Here is a 15,033-nt window from a genome sequence, read left to right on the forward strand (position 1 = left end):
GCGGCAGAAGTGCGCCAGTCAATAGAAGTGCTAACACTTAACAACCCCTGCCGAAGCAAACAAAAACAGATCTGTGGTTCTTCAAACAGCTCCTTGGAGATCCACCTTGCTGGAATGCTTGTCTTTGTCCTACAAAACGAAGGAAGGAAGCCAAGGACAATTTGTAGCAGTGTGTGTGTGTACTGTCTGCTGTACTGGAGATGGGTGCTCAGTAATGTCCTCTGTTGGAATGTTTACATTCAGAGTCTACAGTTTTGCTACACCTGTTTTTAACAGGAGAATTGATAAATAATAAAATATCTCACTGGCCATGATTTGTTTTTAAGAATGCCGTTTAGAATGGGAATTTTGAGTAACTTGCTCTATTGGATTACTGCTGTATCTCATGTTTTTAGATCACGTATGTGCATTTATTTCTTATGCTGATTTAAACTATTTTTATGACACTTTGATGTGAGTTCTTCCAACTGTATACAATTTTCTACTACTGAATGAATATATATATATATATATATATATATACATATACTGTATATATATATATATATATATATATATATATATATATATATATATATATATATATATACACATATATATATATACTGTATATATGTACTGTATATTTAGCTGATATTGACCAGCTTTAGCTTTGTTTAAATTGTAAAAAAAAATAAAGTTAGTAAAAATGATTTTAAAATGACAGGTAATCAGTAAAAATATGTTTTAATGTATACCAAATAGGTTTATGAATTTGTTGGTTTTCAAGTTTTTATATACATATATATTTTATATAATGTTAAATAATACATTTAAAAACTATATATTTAAAAGCACATTTAAAATTATATTTTTTGTTTTGTTTTGCTTTGCTTTCCTTTGCTTCCAGTAAAAATGTTGACAGGGCAAGTAGAAATCATGAACTCTCATTGGTCCATAATCTTGCTCCACATAACAGTATATTAAACTTCAAATATGTCTTGGCTGTTATTACGTATGTCACATTGTACCCCCTTTTTTATTGTGAACAGATAAATTAGTTTTGATGGATTTTTGAGTGAGTACCAGCTGAGTAAGTGCCATTGAGATAAATGTAATACTAACATGCTGACAGGATTTTTTTTTTTTTTTTGATAAATATAATTTTCATAAGAAGTCTTTTTTTTATTTTATAGACATTGATGGTTGTAGCACTTATGTAGCTACAGTACAGAGGGACCAGTTTAGTCTCTTTCTCAGAACACAGTGGTGATGGCTCATGGATTTGAATCTCTGGTTTGAATCTGCATTGTAAATTTTCGATAACCAGCTTACCAACTTTTTCGCAGGACAGTGTGCATCCATAGCTATTAATGCTAATAAGGTACCTAAATGTTTACCATCAGTAAATGCTTATGTTAGTTATCGTCCAGGGCTCTGTCATCTCTCAAGGTTATTCTAGATGTTTTTTCCAGACTGCACAGAGTGCATCACTTTATGGCTAGCGGGAACCCACTTAACTGGAGACATGGATGTCTGAGTGACATTTCCGCTTGAGAGTGATTGATCTGCCAACTGTGTGGAACTGTCATTTTATTTATGGCCTGATTGATCTAAATTGCAATAGGGTGGTGATCAAGGTCATTGATTGGTGGATTGTGTTGTTTGTCAGATTCACAGAGGCAGACACTCTGGTGATGGGAGATGTGACATACGGGGCCTGCTGCGTGGACGACTTCACTGCCCGCGCTTTGGGAGCTGACTTCATGGTGCATTATGGACACAGTTGTCTCAGTAAGTTGCACAAACGCACACACATACAGTTCTTATATGTGAATTAAAGTTACAGTTTACCCAAACTGAATGTTCTGCCATCATTTGATCAACCTCACATAATTCCAAACCTGTATAACTTAGGTTTATTTCTTATTTTAAGATAGAATGGTTGCCTTGACACTTACATAAAATATGTGAGTTTGAATACAAAAATTACTGAAGCTAAACCTGAAATAAAGTTATGCATTAACAAAACAACTAATGACAAAAGCACTTAACAAAATTACTAAAACTTTAAAAGAAAACCAAACACATAAAAATAAAAAGTGATTCAAAATATGAATAAATAATAAAATTAACATGGGTATGAAAAAGGGTGGTTCTCCTTTTGTCTTCCATAAAAGAAAGTAAGGCAAACAGGTTTGGGTTCTTCATAGCTGTGTATTATAACTATTCCTTTACATATTTATATACTACAAACCCACTAATTAATTTTCATAAAGGAAGATGTCTCCTATATCATCTTTCTCTGTTCCTTTGGATTCTCGTGAGGATGTTTCAGGGTCTTTCATTAACTGACAACTGACCGTTTAAAAAAATAATTGAGAAAGAGACCAAGAGATCTCAGTGGGAGTTTCTAAGAGCAAAGGTTGGAGACAGTCGGCCGGGGTTAGGAGAAGTGAAGATGTATAGATTTACTCTCGAAGTGCTTTGCAAAGCTGCTCTCAATAACTCAGTATGGTAGCCAGTCCGAGCCGTGATGTGTAAGGGATAGCAGATGTTTTGAATGAGCCTGCCTGCACGTGTGCTCAGCAGATCAATAGTGAACATGCATTAAGGTCCTTTAAAAGGCCTAGACGTGCCAGCCTAGAGGAAGCCACTCTTTTACCCCCTGCTGCCCGTCAGCAGCACAACATACAGTAGAGGAAATGCTAAATCAATAGGGCCAATATATCTCCAGCAGAACAATCGCACTTCTTCCAAATACCAGAGCTGGCCAAAGGAATATTAATCCTGCATCTAAGGGCTGAAGCCTCCTGTGAACCATACACTGTCAAAGGCAGACCTTCTGGAAATGTTTGCTTGTCAGTGTTAGCTAAAAATGATAACTGCTTTAACGCTGTGCATACTGTATGTAAATGTATATATGCCAAAAAGTGAGATACACCTGACAGAATTTCCCAAAACCTCCTTTTGGAAAGTTGTCATTTTTTTCTTTGGTTAGGAATTCCTTGACATTTCACTTCTTTTTGCTCTTCTTGATTGTTTGGCTTTTTTATGTTTCTTTACCTTGATATATCCTTGAATCCGACAATATACAAGTCTTAAAGGTTAACTCTAGCAAGAGTTCTGAAAGCAAGTGCAGAGGCTTTTTATTTTTTGCATGGTGTCTTTTTTGGCAAGTGAAAAACAGCTGATGAAGCAGCAAAAAAGTGAGTGTTCATTTTGTCACTGAGAAAATGTAGTCTGAGATTTATAGTACCTAAAGATTGATTCATTGACATTTATAGACATTTAAGTCTATTTTTATATTTTGATGGATATTCACGTCCTATCAGAGTGATGTTGAATAGTTTATCACATTTGCTGTAATGAAAAATGACATTTGAGTCTAAAACTTTAAAGCCGTGTATGCAAATGTGTGTACAGTTAGATCCACACAGTATGTATTTGGACACAGGACCAAAACATGTTCAAGTTACAGTTATATAATGTATGTATATGTGCTTAAAGTGCACCCTCTGATCTTTAATTTGAGGGTATTCACATCAAAATTGGAGGAAAGGTTAAGAATTGCAGCCCTTTGATATGTACCTCCCTTCTTTTTCAAGGGAACATAAGTAATTGGACAATTGACTCAAAAGCTGTTTCATGGGCAGGTGTGGGGATTTCGTTCGTTATTTCTACATCAGTTAAACAGGTAAAAGTTCTGGGGTTCACTGGTCAATTGATGGTCGAAGGATCTCTCCATACAAGTGAAACAGTTGTTAGGCTTCAAAAGCAAAACACATCAATTAGAGAGACAGCAGAAACATTAGTATTGGCCAAATCAACAGTTTGGTACATTCTGAGAAAAAAAGAACACACTGGTGAGCTCAGCAACATAAAAAGGCCTGGACATCCACAGAGGTCGGCAGTGGTGGATGACCGCAGGATCCTCTTCATGGTACAGAAAAACCCTTTCACAACACCCAGGCACATGAAGAACACTCTCCATGTGGTAGGCGTGGTCACTGTCAAAGTCTACAGTCAAGAGAAGACTTCACAAGAGCAAATACAGAAGGTCCACTACAAGGTGCAAACAAGGCCATATAAGACAATGCCAAAAAAAAAAAAAAAACACTTCTGGAAAAGCATTCTTTGGATGGGTGAAATTAGGTTCAGCCTGTACCAGAATGATGGGAGTAAGTATGGAAAAGCTTGGAACAGCTCATGATCCAAAGCTTAAACATCATTTGTGCAACATGGTGGAGCAGTGTGATTGCATGAGCATGCATGGCTTCCAGATGCTATGGGTTACTGGTGTTAGTGATGGCGTGACAGAGGACAGAAGCAGCCGGAAGAATTCTGAAGTGTATAGGGATATACCGTCTGCCCAGATTCAGCCAAATGCAGCAAAGTTGATAGGACAGCACTTCATAGTCTAAGTGGAAAGTTACCCAAAACAGGCAGCAAAAATGACTCTGTTTTTGAAGGTAAAAAAAAAAAGTAATATTCTGCATTTGCCTAGCAAAGCATTACTAAGGAGGAAACCCAGTCTCTGTGATGTCCATGAGTTCCAGACTCAAGTCAGCCATTGCCTGCAAAGGATTCATAACAAAATATAAAAAACATTTTTTTTTTTTTTACACATTTATATTTACACATTACATTTTATTTATGATTATATTTATTTGCCCAATAACATTTGAGCCCATGAAAATGTATAACAATGTTTGTGATTCCTAAGCGTTTTGTTATATTTTTGTTCAACCCCTTGAATTAAAGCTTAAAGTTTGCACTCCAATTTCATTGTGGTTGTTTTGTTTTAATTTAAAAAAAAAACTGTATCTGAGCATTCTTTAATTTTTCCCATGAATCTCCTCAATCATATTATATTTTACCTCCTTAAGAAAACAATAGAGAAGGGAAGGAGATGAGGAGATGGAGTGAATTCATGACTCTTATTGACAACAGCTGTAATTGCAGTGAGTAAGTGCTCTCAGTCTGCTGTGCTAATTGGATAAGAGAAATGGATCGATTCCACTTAACTTCAACCCCCTGGCCCCTCCAAGTCTTTTTCTTTTGTTTTCTAGCACCTGCGGAAAGAGGTTTTTGCCTCTTGTGTGTTTCATTCATGTATGAAAATAGCCGTATGTTTGTGCATTTTGACAATGACCCATTTAAATGCAAAACTTTCAAGAATAAAACTTTTATTGCCACAGTCAGTAAAATCTCTCTCCCAGAAGTCTTTCTTTCTCTCTCTCTCCACTCAGTCATGTATATCACTTCCTATAGCTATTCCTATAACTAACTGTGAACACTGTCTGTGACATCTATTCAGTAGCACTGTTATAAAATCTTGTAAGCTGTCTCGTTACTTGTTGCCTATGAAGGCCGCTGCCCTCTAAGGAAAAATCCAAAACGCCACAAAACTTATTTGGAACAACTCGAAGAAGCAGCTTGATATGCAGTTCAATCAAGCTGTGATGTTAGCATGTCGCTAAGCTAACAACACAGTACTCTGAAAGCATAGTAACAACACTCAGCACACAAACATGTTGTGTAAAATAATGTTTTTATTTACATGGAACTATTTTTAACAATACTTTAAGTACTGAATGAAATTTTGCTTTATAATCAACATTTCTCTCACTTTGTTCAACTTTTCCTGAGGTTTTCAAAACCGTTTTTTTAAGCATGGTAAACCGTTTTGCTTACCATTGGGGAAAAAAAACACTGAGAACATATTTCCACTTCTTGTATGTTCTGCTGAAGAAAAAGGTCATAGGCCTACAGGTTTGGAACTATATGCGAATGAGTCATTTCTGGTTAAATTACCACTTTGAAATTATGCAGTGCTTTCCAAAAGCTGTACTTTATTATAGAAGCCTCAGCAATGTGTGTTTGCTGAGAAGCCTCTGTTAATCTTCTTGCTTTGAGAGGTAAATTTACTTCCTCTCTTCCCACTTGCTTTACTGTCTTGCCGTCTGTTCTTACATAGTTAGATGGGCTTTGTGTTTAAAACACTCCCTAAAGGTGGCATTTGCCTAATAGCAGTGAAATGGCCATTAGAGCAGGGGCTTTAAAGAGAATGCTACAAGAAGAGCTGCAATTATGACCATCAGCAGTAAATGATAATGTAGATGGGAGAAGACTGAAGCCCGCCTTCCTCTTTCAGCTCTGCTGTCTTTTAAATGGGGTATGAAATGAATGGCATTAATAGCAATTGTACGATTTTCTCTTTTCTTCAGTTATTGTCATCAGTAGATCGAAGGTAGGCTGACTAACACAAACTTTTCTGAGTTTAAGACATTTATTTACTTTGTTGTGAGTTTGCAGTTTATGACAATTAACTGTTATGTGCTAGTTTGTGCAGATTGTACTACTGTATATACTACAGATACACTATATGCATTCATACTTGTACAGTATAACAAAAGTTGAGATTTATTTAAAAAAATGAAGTACACTCACAGTATGCAATTTCAGATGGATCTAAAAAGGAATGGTTTATAATAAAATAAAATAAAATCCAGGGTCATTTGCTCACTCAATGTCACTCCAAACCTGAATTCTTTATACTCTGAGCACAGTTGTTTGAAAAAAAAAATTTATTCTTTTTTGGACCCCATTGATAGTTGAAAATATTTTCTGTTGTGATTCTAAGAATAAAGTCATACAGGTTTGGAACAACATGAGAGTGAGTAAATGATGACAAAATTTTTGGGCGAAAGAGATTGTTGTCCCCGTTTTATCCACCAGGTGATTCTGTGGGTGCATTCAAGTGATGTCAGAAAGATAATATTCGACATGTTGAACATAAACTAAAAACTCAAAATATGCATTTACATAAAACTAGCAAATTTGCATGTTCAAAATTTGTACAATTCCAAAATGAGTCAATTAACAATACCTACATAAATGAATTAATAACATAAAAAAAGCAAAAGAAAATATAAGTAATGCACATTCTTTATTAATCATTTTGTCGAAGTAGAGTTAAAAACACTTTTTTTGTAGAAAAGATGCATGCCATCTTACACATCTGGTGTCCTAATTACGACTTCTAAAAGGGTAAATGCAAACATCATAGAAGGAATTAATTGCACCATTTGATTTGTGGGATCATTTGAGTCTGTAGAACAAACACCAAATTTATTTTTAGGTTGGAGAAAAAAAAGGAAGTCAACCTATGAATGAAATAATCATTTGGATGTGTGATGAGTGAAATATGCTAATGTTGTTTGTGTCTTCAGTCCCCATAGACTCAACAGAGGGCATCAAGATGCTGTACGTGTTTGTGGACATCCAGATTGACACTGCCCACTTCCTGGACACACTCAAGTTCAACTTTTCCCCTGGCCACTCACTCGCCCTCGTCAGCACCATCCAGTTTGTGGCTGCTTTACAGGTGACCTTTGACCCCCCGCTTCTTACTCAATGATAACTATTCCCTGCGGTTAAAGATGTTCTCTGATTCGTTTACGGTCTATCTTTCTCTCCATCACTTACCTTCCTGCTTCAAGGTCTCTGACAGCACATAAGGCTGCCCGTGCATGTGTGTTTGCTCCTATAATAGTGTGTGTTTGTGTATGTGGGTGTGAAATGCAGTTAAAGTTATTTTGAACTGCACAAGAGAAGGAATAATCAGAAGTCATGTTGCACTCAGCACTCCACCTTACATAAGTGTGAGATTTTCATCCCTTCTTTTTTTCCTGTTTCGCTCTCTCCTCTTCGCTGTCGGTTTTACCCTCCTGCCTAAAAATGACCCATGCTATATCTGGAAATAGCACGGCCTGTGTAATCGTGTGTGTAGGCCCATTCCCGTGCTCTGGGTGGGTGCTGGGGGTCAGAGGGGTGTGAATGCACACATTTGATGTGTTTTTGTATTTTCTCTGCTCATCAGAAACAAAATCTTATCTGTAATGTCTCCGCCCCCGTCACATTACTGCGGCTTCCTTGCCTTAATTTATTTGGCACCATTTCTTTCCTTTCTTTTCATTGGAAAGGAAAGCCTGTAGGTGTTGGGAGATGTGCTGGATGACTGTTTCTCTTTCCTTCCACTGAAAAGGTGTTGTTGCACGCTCCAGAGCCAGTGCTCAGCCAGATCTGCAAGCTTCTCTCAGAACCTGACTATATTACTACACAAGCAAACAGCCTTTGTTTACTAGGCTTGAGTTTAAAAAGATATTTTAACATCAAGAGCATTTTGATTCAGCTGTATTATGGCATCAGGGGCATTTGGGTATACTGTATAATGAATAAAATTCATAATTACAATCAGTTTCGCATGCTGTGAAAGCTAGCATTTAAAATTTTATAGCGTTCACTAATTATAGTTTTTTAAGAAGAAAAAGAAATTATAATTTTCAGCAAGTGCACATTCAGTTGATCAGAAGTGACAATTGTTTTTTTTGTTGTTGTTTTTTTATCTGTTTTAAGTAGATACTGTTCCTTTGAACTCTCTATTCAAATAATATAAAAAAAATTAGAGGAGGGCATAGATTAACTTTTAATCTAGATTAATCTCACTGTGATCTTGAAATTAATCTAGATTAAAATGGCTCATTCGAATTCTGCCATCGGCATTCAGAATATGGACTGCATACGCACTGCAGACAGAGTATGTGTGAAACAGGTGTGAGCAGGGCTGTAGCTGGGGTCAGCGGGGAGCCGGTGAAGGTTGTACCAGTGGGCCCTGTTTGAAATTGTTTAATTTGTATGTTCGTTTATTTTTATTTATTTGTGCTATTTACACAATGTTTACACAAAAAATATATCTGGTGTCTGAATACTTTTTGGTTTGACTGTTAAAACTACAAAGTAGTCAAGAGCAGTGAGTGATTTTCATTTTCTTGACATTAACATTACAGCAGCCAGTAGCTAAATTAGGCACGGTCTCTTTAAGAGACGATGAACGCATCCAATATAATACACATCCCATTTTTTTCCTCAACTGTTTAATTTAACTTATGAAATAACTGACAGTTTTTTCGAGCATAATTTCCGAGGTGGATATTTTGACACATTTCAGGAGGGATTTTGAGGAGAACTTCACAGAAGAGAGCTCGGTTCAGTGTCGCTGTCCGTTAGGCTGGCCTCAGCCAGTCGGTTATATAAAATATCAAGGTGAAAATCATCATAGCTTGCTTAGTATAGACCCAGCTCCCAACCCAACGTTGAGAATAGATTAACCAATATTTTTTTTTATCGCTCGATAAGAGTCTCGTGTTAACGCAGCACGTTAACGCCGATAACGGCCCACCACTAAAAAAAATACATTAAATTTTCCATTAAAGTATGAAGCACCAAATCAGCATGTGTGATGATTTCCACATGATCATGTGACCCTGAAGACTGGAGTAATGGCTGCTGAAAAATCAGCTTTGTTTTCATTGGAATAAATGACATTTTAAAATATGTTCAAATATGTTTTAATCTTAATATTACTGTTTTCACTTCTTTTGATTAAATAAATGCAGCCTTGGTGAGCATAAGAGACTTCTCAGAAATATAAAAAATATCACGAACCCCATTATTTTAAATTGTAGTCTTCATTATAAATTATAATTACAGCAGCTCCGATATTCAGTACTGTGCATTACATTCACCATCATTATTCATATTGCTGTTATGCAACAGTTAATTTAATGCTGAAGTTAATGCTGAATTTAAAATTGTCAGTGAAAATTGTTCCAAAAGTGGCCAAAGTTAAGTCTGCCCTTTCATTAAAACTTTATTCGATGTGAACATTACCCTGCCTTTGGACCTCTGACATTACTGTTTCTTGGTTCAATAACCGCAGGTTTAGGGGGTTGACCTGGAGCCAAATCTGGAGCCCAGAGAGCCACCTTTTCAAGAAAGGTGAAAACTCGTGGCGTGGTTCCAGATTGAGCACTGGCTTCTGCACAGCACCTTTTTGGTGGGAAAAAAGTTGCTTTCTTGGTCTCAGCATCCCTTTCCTTTCTCTTCTCAGGCAGCCAGTGCAGAGTTGAAGCCAGAGTACGAGGTGCTGGTACCTCAGTGTCGGCCGCTTTCTCCTGGGGAGATCCTTGGATGCACCTCACCTCGTCTGGAGAAGCATGTCAATGCCATCATGTAAGGAAAACAGTTGTAGCTCATTTTAAGTATCTGTTGTGTAGTAAGACTGTGTTCATTTAATTTTATTTCTTTATTTTATCTAATAAGAGCAAGTTTTCTCATTTTTATGTGTCTGGGATTATATCTTCTTGTGGAAGAATTGCACTTGAATGAATATACTTAAGGTTATAGTAAAAAAAAAAAAAAAAAAAAAATTCCACATATTGTATTACATTTTCAACCATGTAACGAAATGAATAAGGTGCTCAAGCTTATGCTTTATTGTGGATATTGTTACAACTGAAAGCAGGCGTACACCGTGTGCATCCTATATTCACAGTAAAACATGGCCTTTTATATTCAGTATGATCAAAATGCACCCTGTTTACTTTAATACGTATCAATGGTTTTATGATGCACAAATTTAATAGTGCATGTTATTCAAAAGAACAAAAAAAAAATACTAAGCATAAGCAATAATATTATATGCTACTTTTCTATCAAGTTCCGATGGATAACACCAAGACCCGCCTCACATTATTACCTGCAGAATATTGTTTCTCTCTGAAATCTGTTGCGAATGCGGTTTCAAGCTGTCTTTAATGAGAAGCGTGTCAAGTGCTGTTGTAACACAGAGACGAGACATTAAGCAGCAGATATATGTGTGTGATCTATTATTCTCTGTATCACACAGCGGCTGAGCAGCAAGCTCTGCTCCTGTGAGATAGAGGGAAACCTCCTGACTGTGTGTGTCTGTACACAGAGAGGGTGTGTGTGTGTTTGTGCTTTCTGCCTCTTAATCCAGCGTGCAGAGTCTGTAATGAATGTTAGTCCGTGTGTGTGTTAGGGGAGAGAGGAAGAGAATTGATGCATGTTTACTTTAATTTTCACACATCACCTCTTCATCGGGGCGCCTGTCAACATTAGACATACACAAGTGGTCATGTCACTGACCCCCAAAATGACATGGCTATTATGCAAATAGCCTTTTTCATAGATCATTTACTTTTGCCCTCACCCTCAGCGATCAAATTAAAAACTTTCTCTGACACCTACGGTGTGGTAATGTGATGTTATATTGCAAAGCCAAATCACCACCATATAATTAACAGCAAATTAAGCTTATACAGAGCCTCACTTTCTCATAAGAAGTAATATGTTTGCCGGGGGTCTGAATAAAGTCCCACGGAGAAGATGATTGCAGCTTTGTGTTGAAAAATTACACAGGTTCATGGCCAATCGGCACCTTCATAAAGAGTTGGGTGGACGGTAAAGCGCTTTGTATTTAATCAAATTTGACCAACGCCACAGGTCTTCACGCAGACCACTTGGGATTTCTTCTGAAACAAGAGGGAGCTCCGTCTCATTGCCGAAGGCATAATGAACTGAGCTGTGGGTGAATGGGTCGGTGCTGTGAAAAGCAGTTTTAAGAACTGCAAATTGGGCCATTTCTAATCTTGTATTCTCAATAGTGCCATCTCCACAAAATGCATCAATTTGTGGTCGTTTAAGTTATACTGTTAAAAGCTGAGCCGGAAAACCTCTAAACGTTTAATGTCTTTGCTATAAATGCAATATTTATAATAGAGGCCCTTAAAAGAGACAGTGCAGTAATCCGGGAAAATTTGTGTTTTATTATTGCAACATATAAAGGAAAATGAAATATTTGGGGAATTTTTGGGTGAGTGACTGTGTCCAACAGCTAAAATATATTTTAAAAACTGCTTCCTTTGTGGGTAGTGCACTATAAGGAGGTTGAAAGGCATTAATTTGTGAAGGTATCCTATAGTTCTGTGATTTTGCTTCCATGGCTGTTAAAATGGTATCTGCCAGAGCTCTTGAGTAAAGAAGTCATTTTTTGACCCTTTTTAATGTTTTCTATTCTACTTTTTTCTAAAGGAGTGTTTCTGAACTGGGGGGCAGGACCCCCACCATAGGAGGCCTTGGCAGACTTCCGGGGGGGGCTAAAAATGTCTTAAATTACTTAAAAATAAGTGTTATTTTGTCTTGGTAATCCTGTTTATTTTTACTGTATATAAGGGAATTTTAAAAGTGTGATTTCCAGACCAAAAAAAACAAGGAAATGTATTTAATGATTGTTTTTTCCTGTTATATCAAGGTCTACAACGTTTGATGTGCAGAAATTGCTATTTGTTAAAAAAGTTAAATGATTAGTTAAACAGTATTTTAATGCTGAATAATAAAAGGCATGACAATTTAGCTAAATATTATATTTAACAGTGTTATGAAATTTTTTGCGTTTTTTTGAAGATTAACTTGACAGCAAAGAGTAGCTAGAAGTAAAAACTTAAAATGTGATTGAAAAAGGTAATTAAACCAATAATATAACATTTGCGCTTTTCATTTTCTAACGCAGCTGGTATGTTTGAAGGACCAGGAAAATGAACGATAAAGAGCATTTTTCTATCATTATGTGTGTGCCGAGAGTGAAGGGTGGCTGGTTCAGCCTTTGCTCCGGTGGGCCCAGGGGGATCCCACCCACAGTATGTTCTGTGTGTTTCATAAACGTGTCTTAATTAGCCTTTCTAATTGCGGCTGTGTTCCCAGAGGCATCCATCAGGTTTGCCAGGTTAATCTATACTCCCATTAACTATGGCAGGTCTTCTCCTTTCGGCACAGCAGAGGATAATCAGCGTGTTGAGTTCTGCATGTGTGCTGTCCGCGTCATGACCTAATCATATCACGCAGGTTTATTTGTGGAGTAGCTGGATTGTAGCCCATCAGCCTCCGTGTCTATGACACGCTTTCCGTCTGGCTAATGTTGCCGTGACTTTGGAGTGAGTAGGTGTCGCCCTGATTGCTTGCTGAATGTAAGGACACTTCTAATCTGGTTTATGAGTCTTCTAGGCCGAGACCCATTGGCCTTTATATTTCCTTACGCAGATCCCAGAGTTAGCAGAATTGTATTCCTTCTGCCCACTCAGACTGTATTTCTCTCTGATAAAGTTGTTTCTGTCTGTAGTTATCTTGGAGACGGAAGATTTCATTTGGAATCCATCATGATTGCCAACCCAGATATACCGGCCTACAGGTAAACCAATGTGCAATTCTACACTTATTTTTCCTAAATCAAGCATCTTTATTGTTATAGCTCATAGTCTTCAACCATTTTATATTTGATCTACAAATCCCGCAATATCCCCCAGGGCTACAGAGTACAGCTCCTTCCTCTTTGCCCTTTTTTTGTAAACTTGAACCTATTAAATAATACCTGCCACAGTGAATGATTGAATTATAGCCTGAGATTAATGAATGCAGGCTTTGTATGACAGTTTGTCCAAGATGCCCATAATTCTGCATGTTTCATTGCGTTATCACAATTGAAACAATTAAAATGTATTTTACACTTATTTTGAGACCAAACATCCTTTTGGCTGCTATTGTAATATAATTAAATAAATAATACTTATTGATTTAATTAGTGAGACACTATTATATTAATTACTGATGTTGAATCAAATCATTTTGTTACATCTTAATTTGATTTAATAATTCAATTCAAGTTTATTTGTAAAGCACTTTTTACGATACAAATTAAAATTAAGTTTCTACAATATTTAGTAGTATTTAATACTTTTTAATGTGGAGGGATAGTGAAACCTTAAGGTGAATTTCCTCTTTTTATATTTAGCTTTAGTTAGAGCTAACTTAATACATTTGTTCCATTGAATACTTTAATATTAAACAAAAATTAATCACCCAGTTGACAAAAAAAAATTAAATAAGTCCCACGGAAAACGCAACATCCTCCTATCATATTTTCTTCCATTTAAAAAAAAAAAAACATCTAGATTATGATTGTTCTTTCTGTTTTCTTAGTATCTTATTATTTATGTGTTGTTCTCCATATTTGTAGGTATGACCCATACAGTAAAGTGTTTTCGCGAGAGTATTATGACCATGAGGCAATGCGGGCCACCAGACTGCAGGCCATAGAGAGAGCCCGCTCAGCCCAGAGATGGGGCCTCATCTTAGGCACCCTTGGCCGTCAGGGCAACCCCAAAATCTTGGAGGTAAGACAGTCTGCTACCTTTTAATCATACAATATTTTGTTTTGTTACTGGAAAGATGTCTGTTTTCCTTGCTCATGTCTCTCTTGCACCTGAGCTGAAAGACACACACACACCCTGCGGCATTTGGCCGGGAGGAGAGATCACCAGGGGCGTTAATCGATTGTTTTGGGAGGGGCAAGTCCTCTCCCTCCTTTTTCTACTTCTTCTCATTCAAATCCTTCTCTCTTTGTTCTCTGCCCCTTTTCATCCGTTCATTTGTATGTATTTGGATTGGACTTTGTTTTGGCAGATTTTTCCCCTTTTCTAGTTTCATCCTTTTTTAATTGGTATGCATGGAGAATACGAGTGAGATGAATTCAGCACCTAGACAAACAGACAGTGGATGGTGATTCTGGACGAGATCTCTGTAGTTCTTGTCAAATGCTTTTTCCATCCCTGAAGCAATTTTTTTCTTTTTTTTCTATAGAACAGGAACTATGTTCCTTCAATCTGGGTCATTTGCAAAACCATTTACGAACCACTGTTTTAGAATATACAGCAGACAATCACATTTAAACTCAAGTGCATTTATTCAAGAAATCTCTCTGGTTCTATGAAACACATTCCTGCATATTCTGTATTTGTCATATAAAATGTACTGGCTAAACAGTGAGATGCAATTGTAACCTTTTTCAAGGTTAACTAAGCCAGCTAATTTAATACACTTCAGTTGGAGAAGAAGAGTAGATTCTGCTTTTTCTACCAGCCCCCATTTCTTTCTTTTTTTTTCAATGGTTGTGCTTTGAAGCCGCCCATTCACCTGAACACCTCCTCACTGATGTCTGGAGGTTTTTGCTGGTAATATTTGTGGTCCACTGGGTTTCACACTTCAAAGTGTGTGGGGAGAATCTGGTAATGCATTACTTTATCCTGAAGTGAGCAAGAATTGTGTTATTATTCACTTTCTTCCTGCCTATCGCTA

General features: G+C 36.9%; 1 protein-coding gene across 1 annotated transcript in view; it reads left to right on the forward strand.

Annotated features, from left to right (window-relative positions):
- Positions 1 to 1,625: 1,625 nt before the first annotated feature.
- LOC113114859 (2-(3-amino-3-carboxypropyl)histidine synthase subunit 1-like) overlaps positions 1,626 to 15,033 on the forward strand; it is a 42,164-nt gene continuing 28,756 nt past the window's right edge. The window contains exons 1-5 of the mRNA XM_026281934.1: positions 1,626 to 1,773; positions 7,215 to 7,369; positions 9,935 to 10,056; positions 13,022 to 13,090; positions 13,916 to 14,072. Of these exons, the coding sequence (XP_026137719.1) occupies positions 1,677 to 1,773; positions 7,215 to 7,369; positions 9,935 to 10,056; positions 13,022 to 13,090; positions 13,916 to 14,072 (600 nt within the window). The 5' untranslated portion in view covers positions 1,626 to 1,676. The remainder of the gene's footprint in view (positions 1,774 to 7,214; positions 7,370 to 9,934; positions 10,057 to 13,021; positions 13,091 to 13,915; positions 14,073 to 15,033) is intronic.

The sequence above is a fragment of the Carassius auratus genome, chromosome 15 (assembly GCF_003368295.1).
Source record: "Carassius auratus strain Wakin chromosome 15, ASM336829v1, whole genome shotgun sequence".
Lineage (NCBI taxonomy): Eukaryota > Metazoa > Chordata > Actinopteri > Cypriniformes > Cyprinidae > Carassius > Carassius auratus.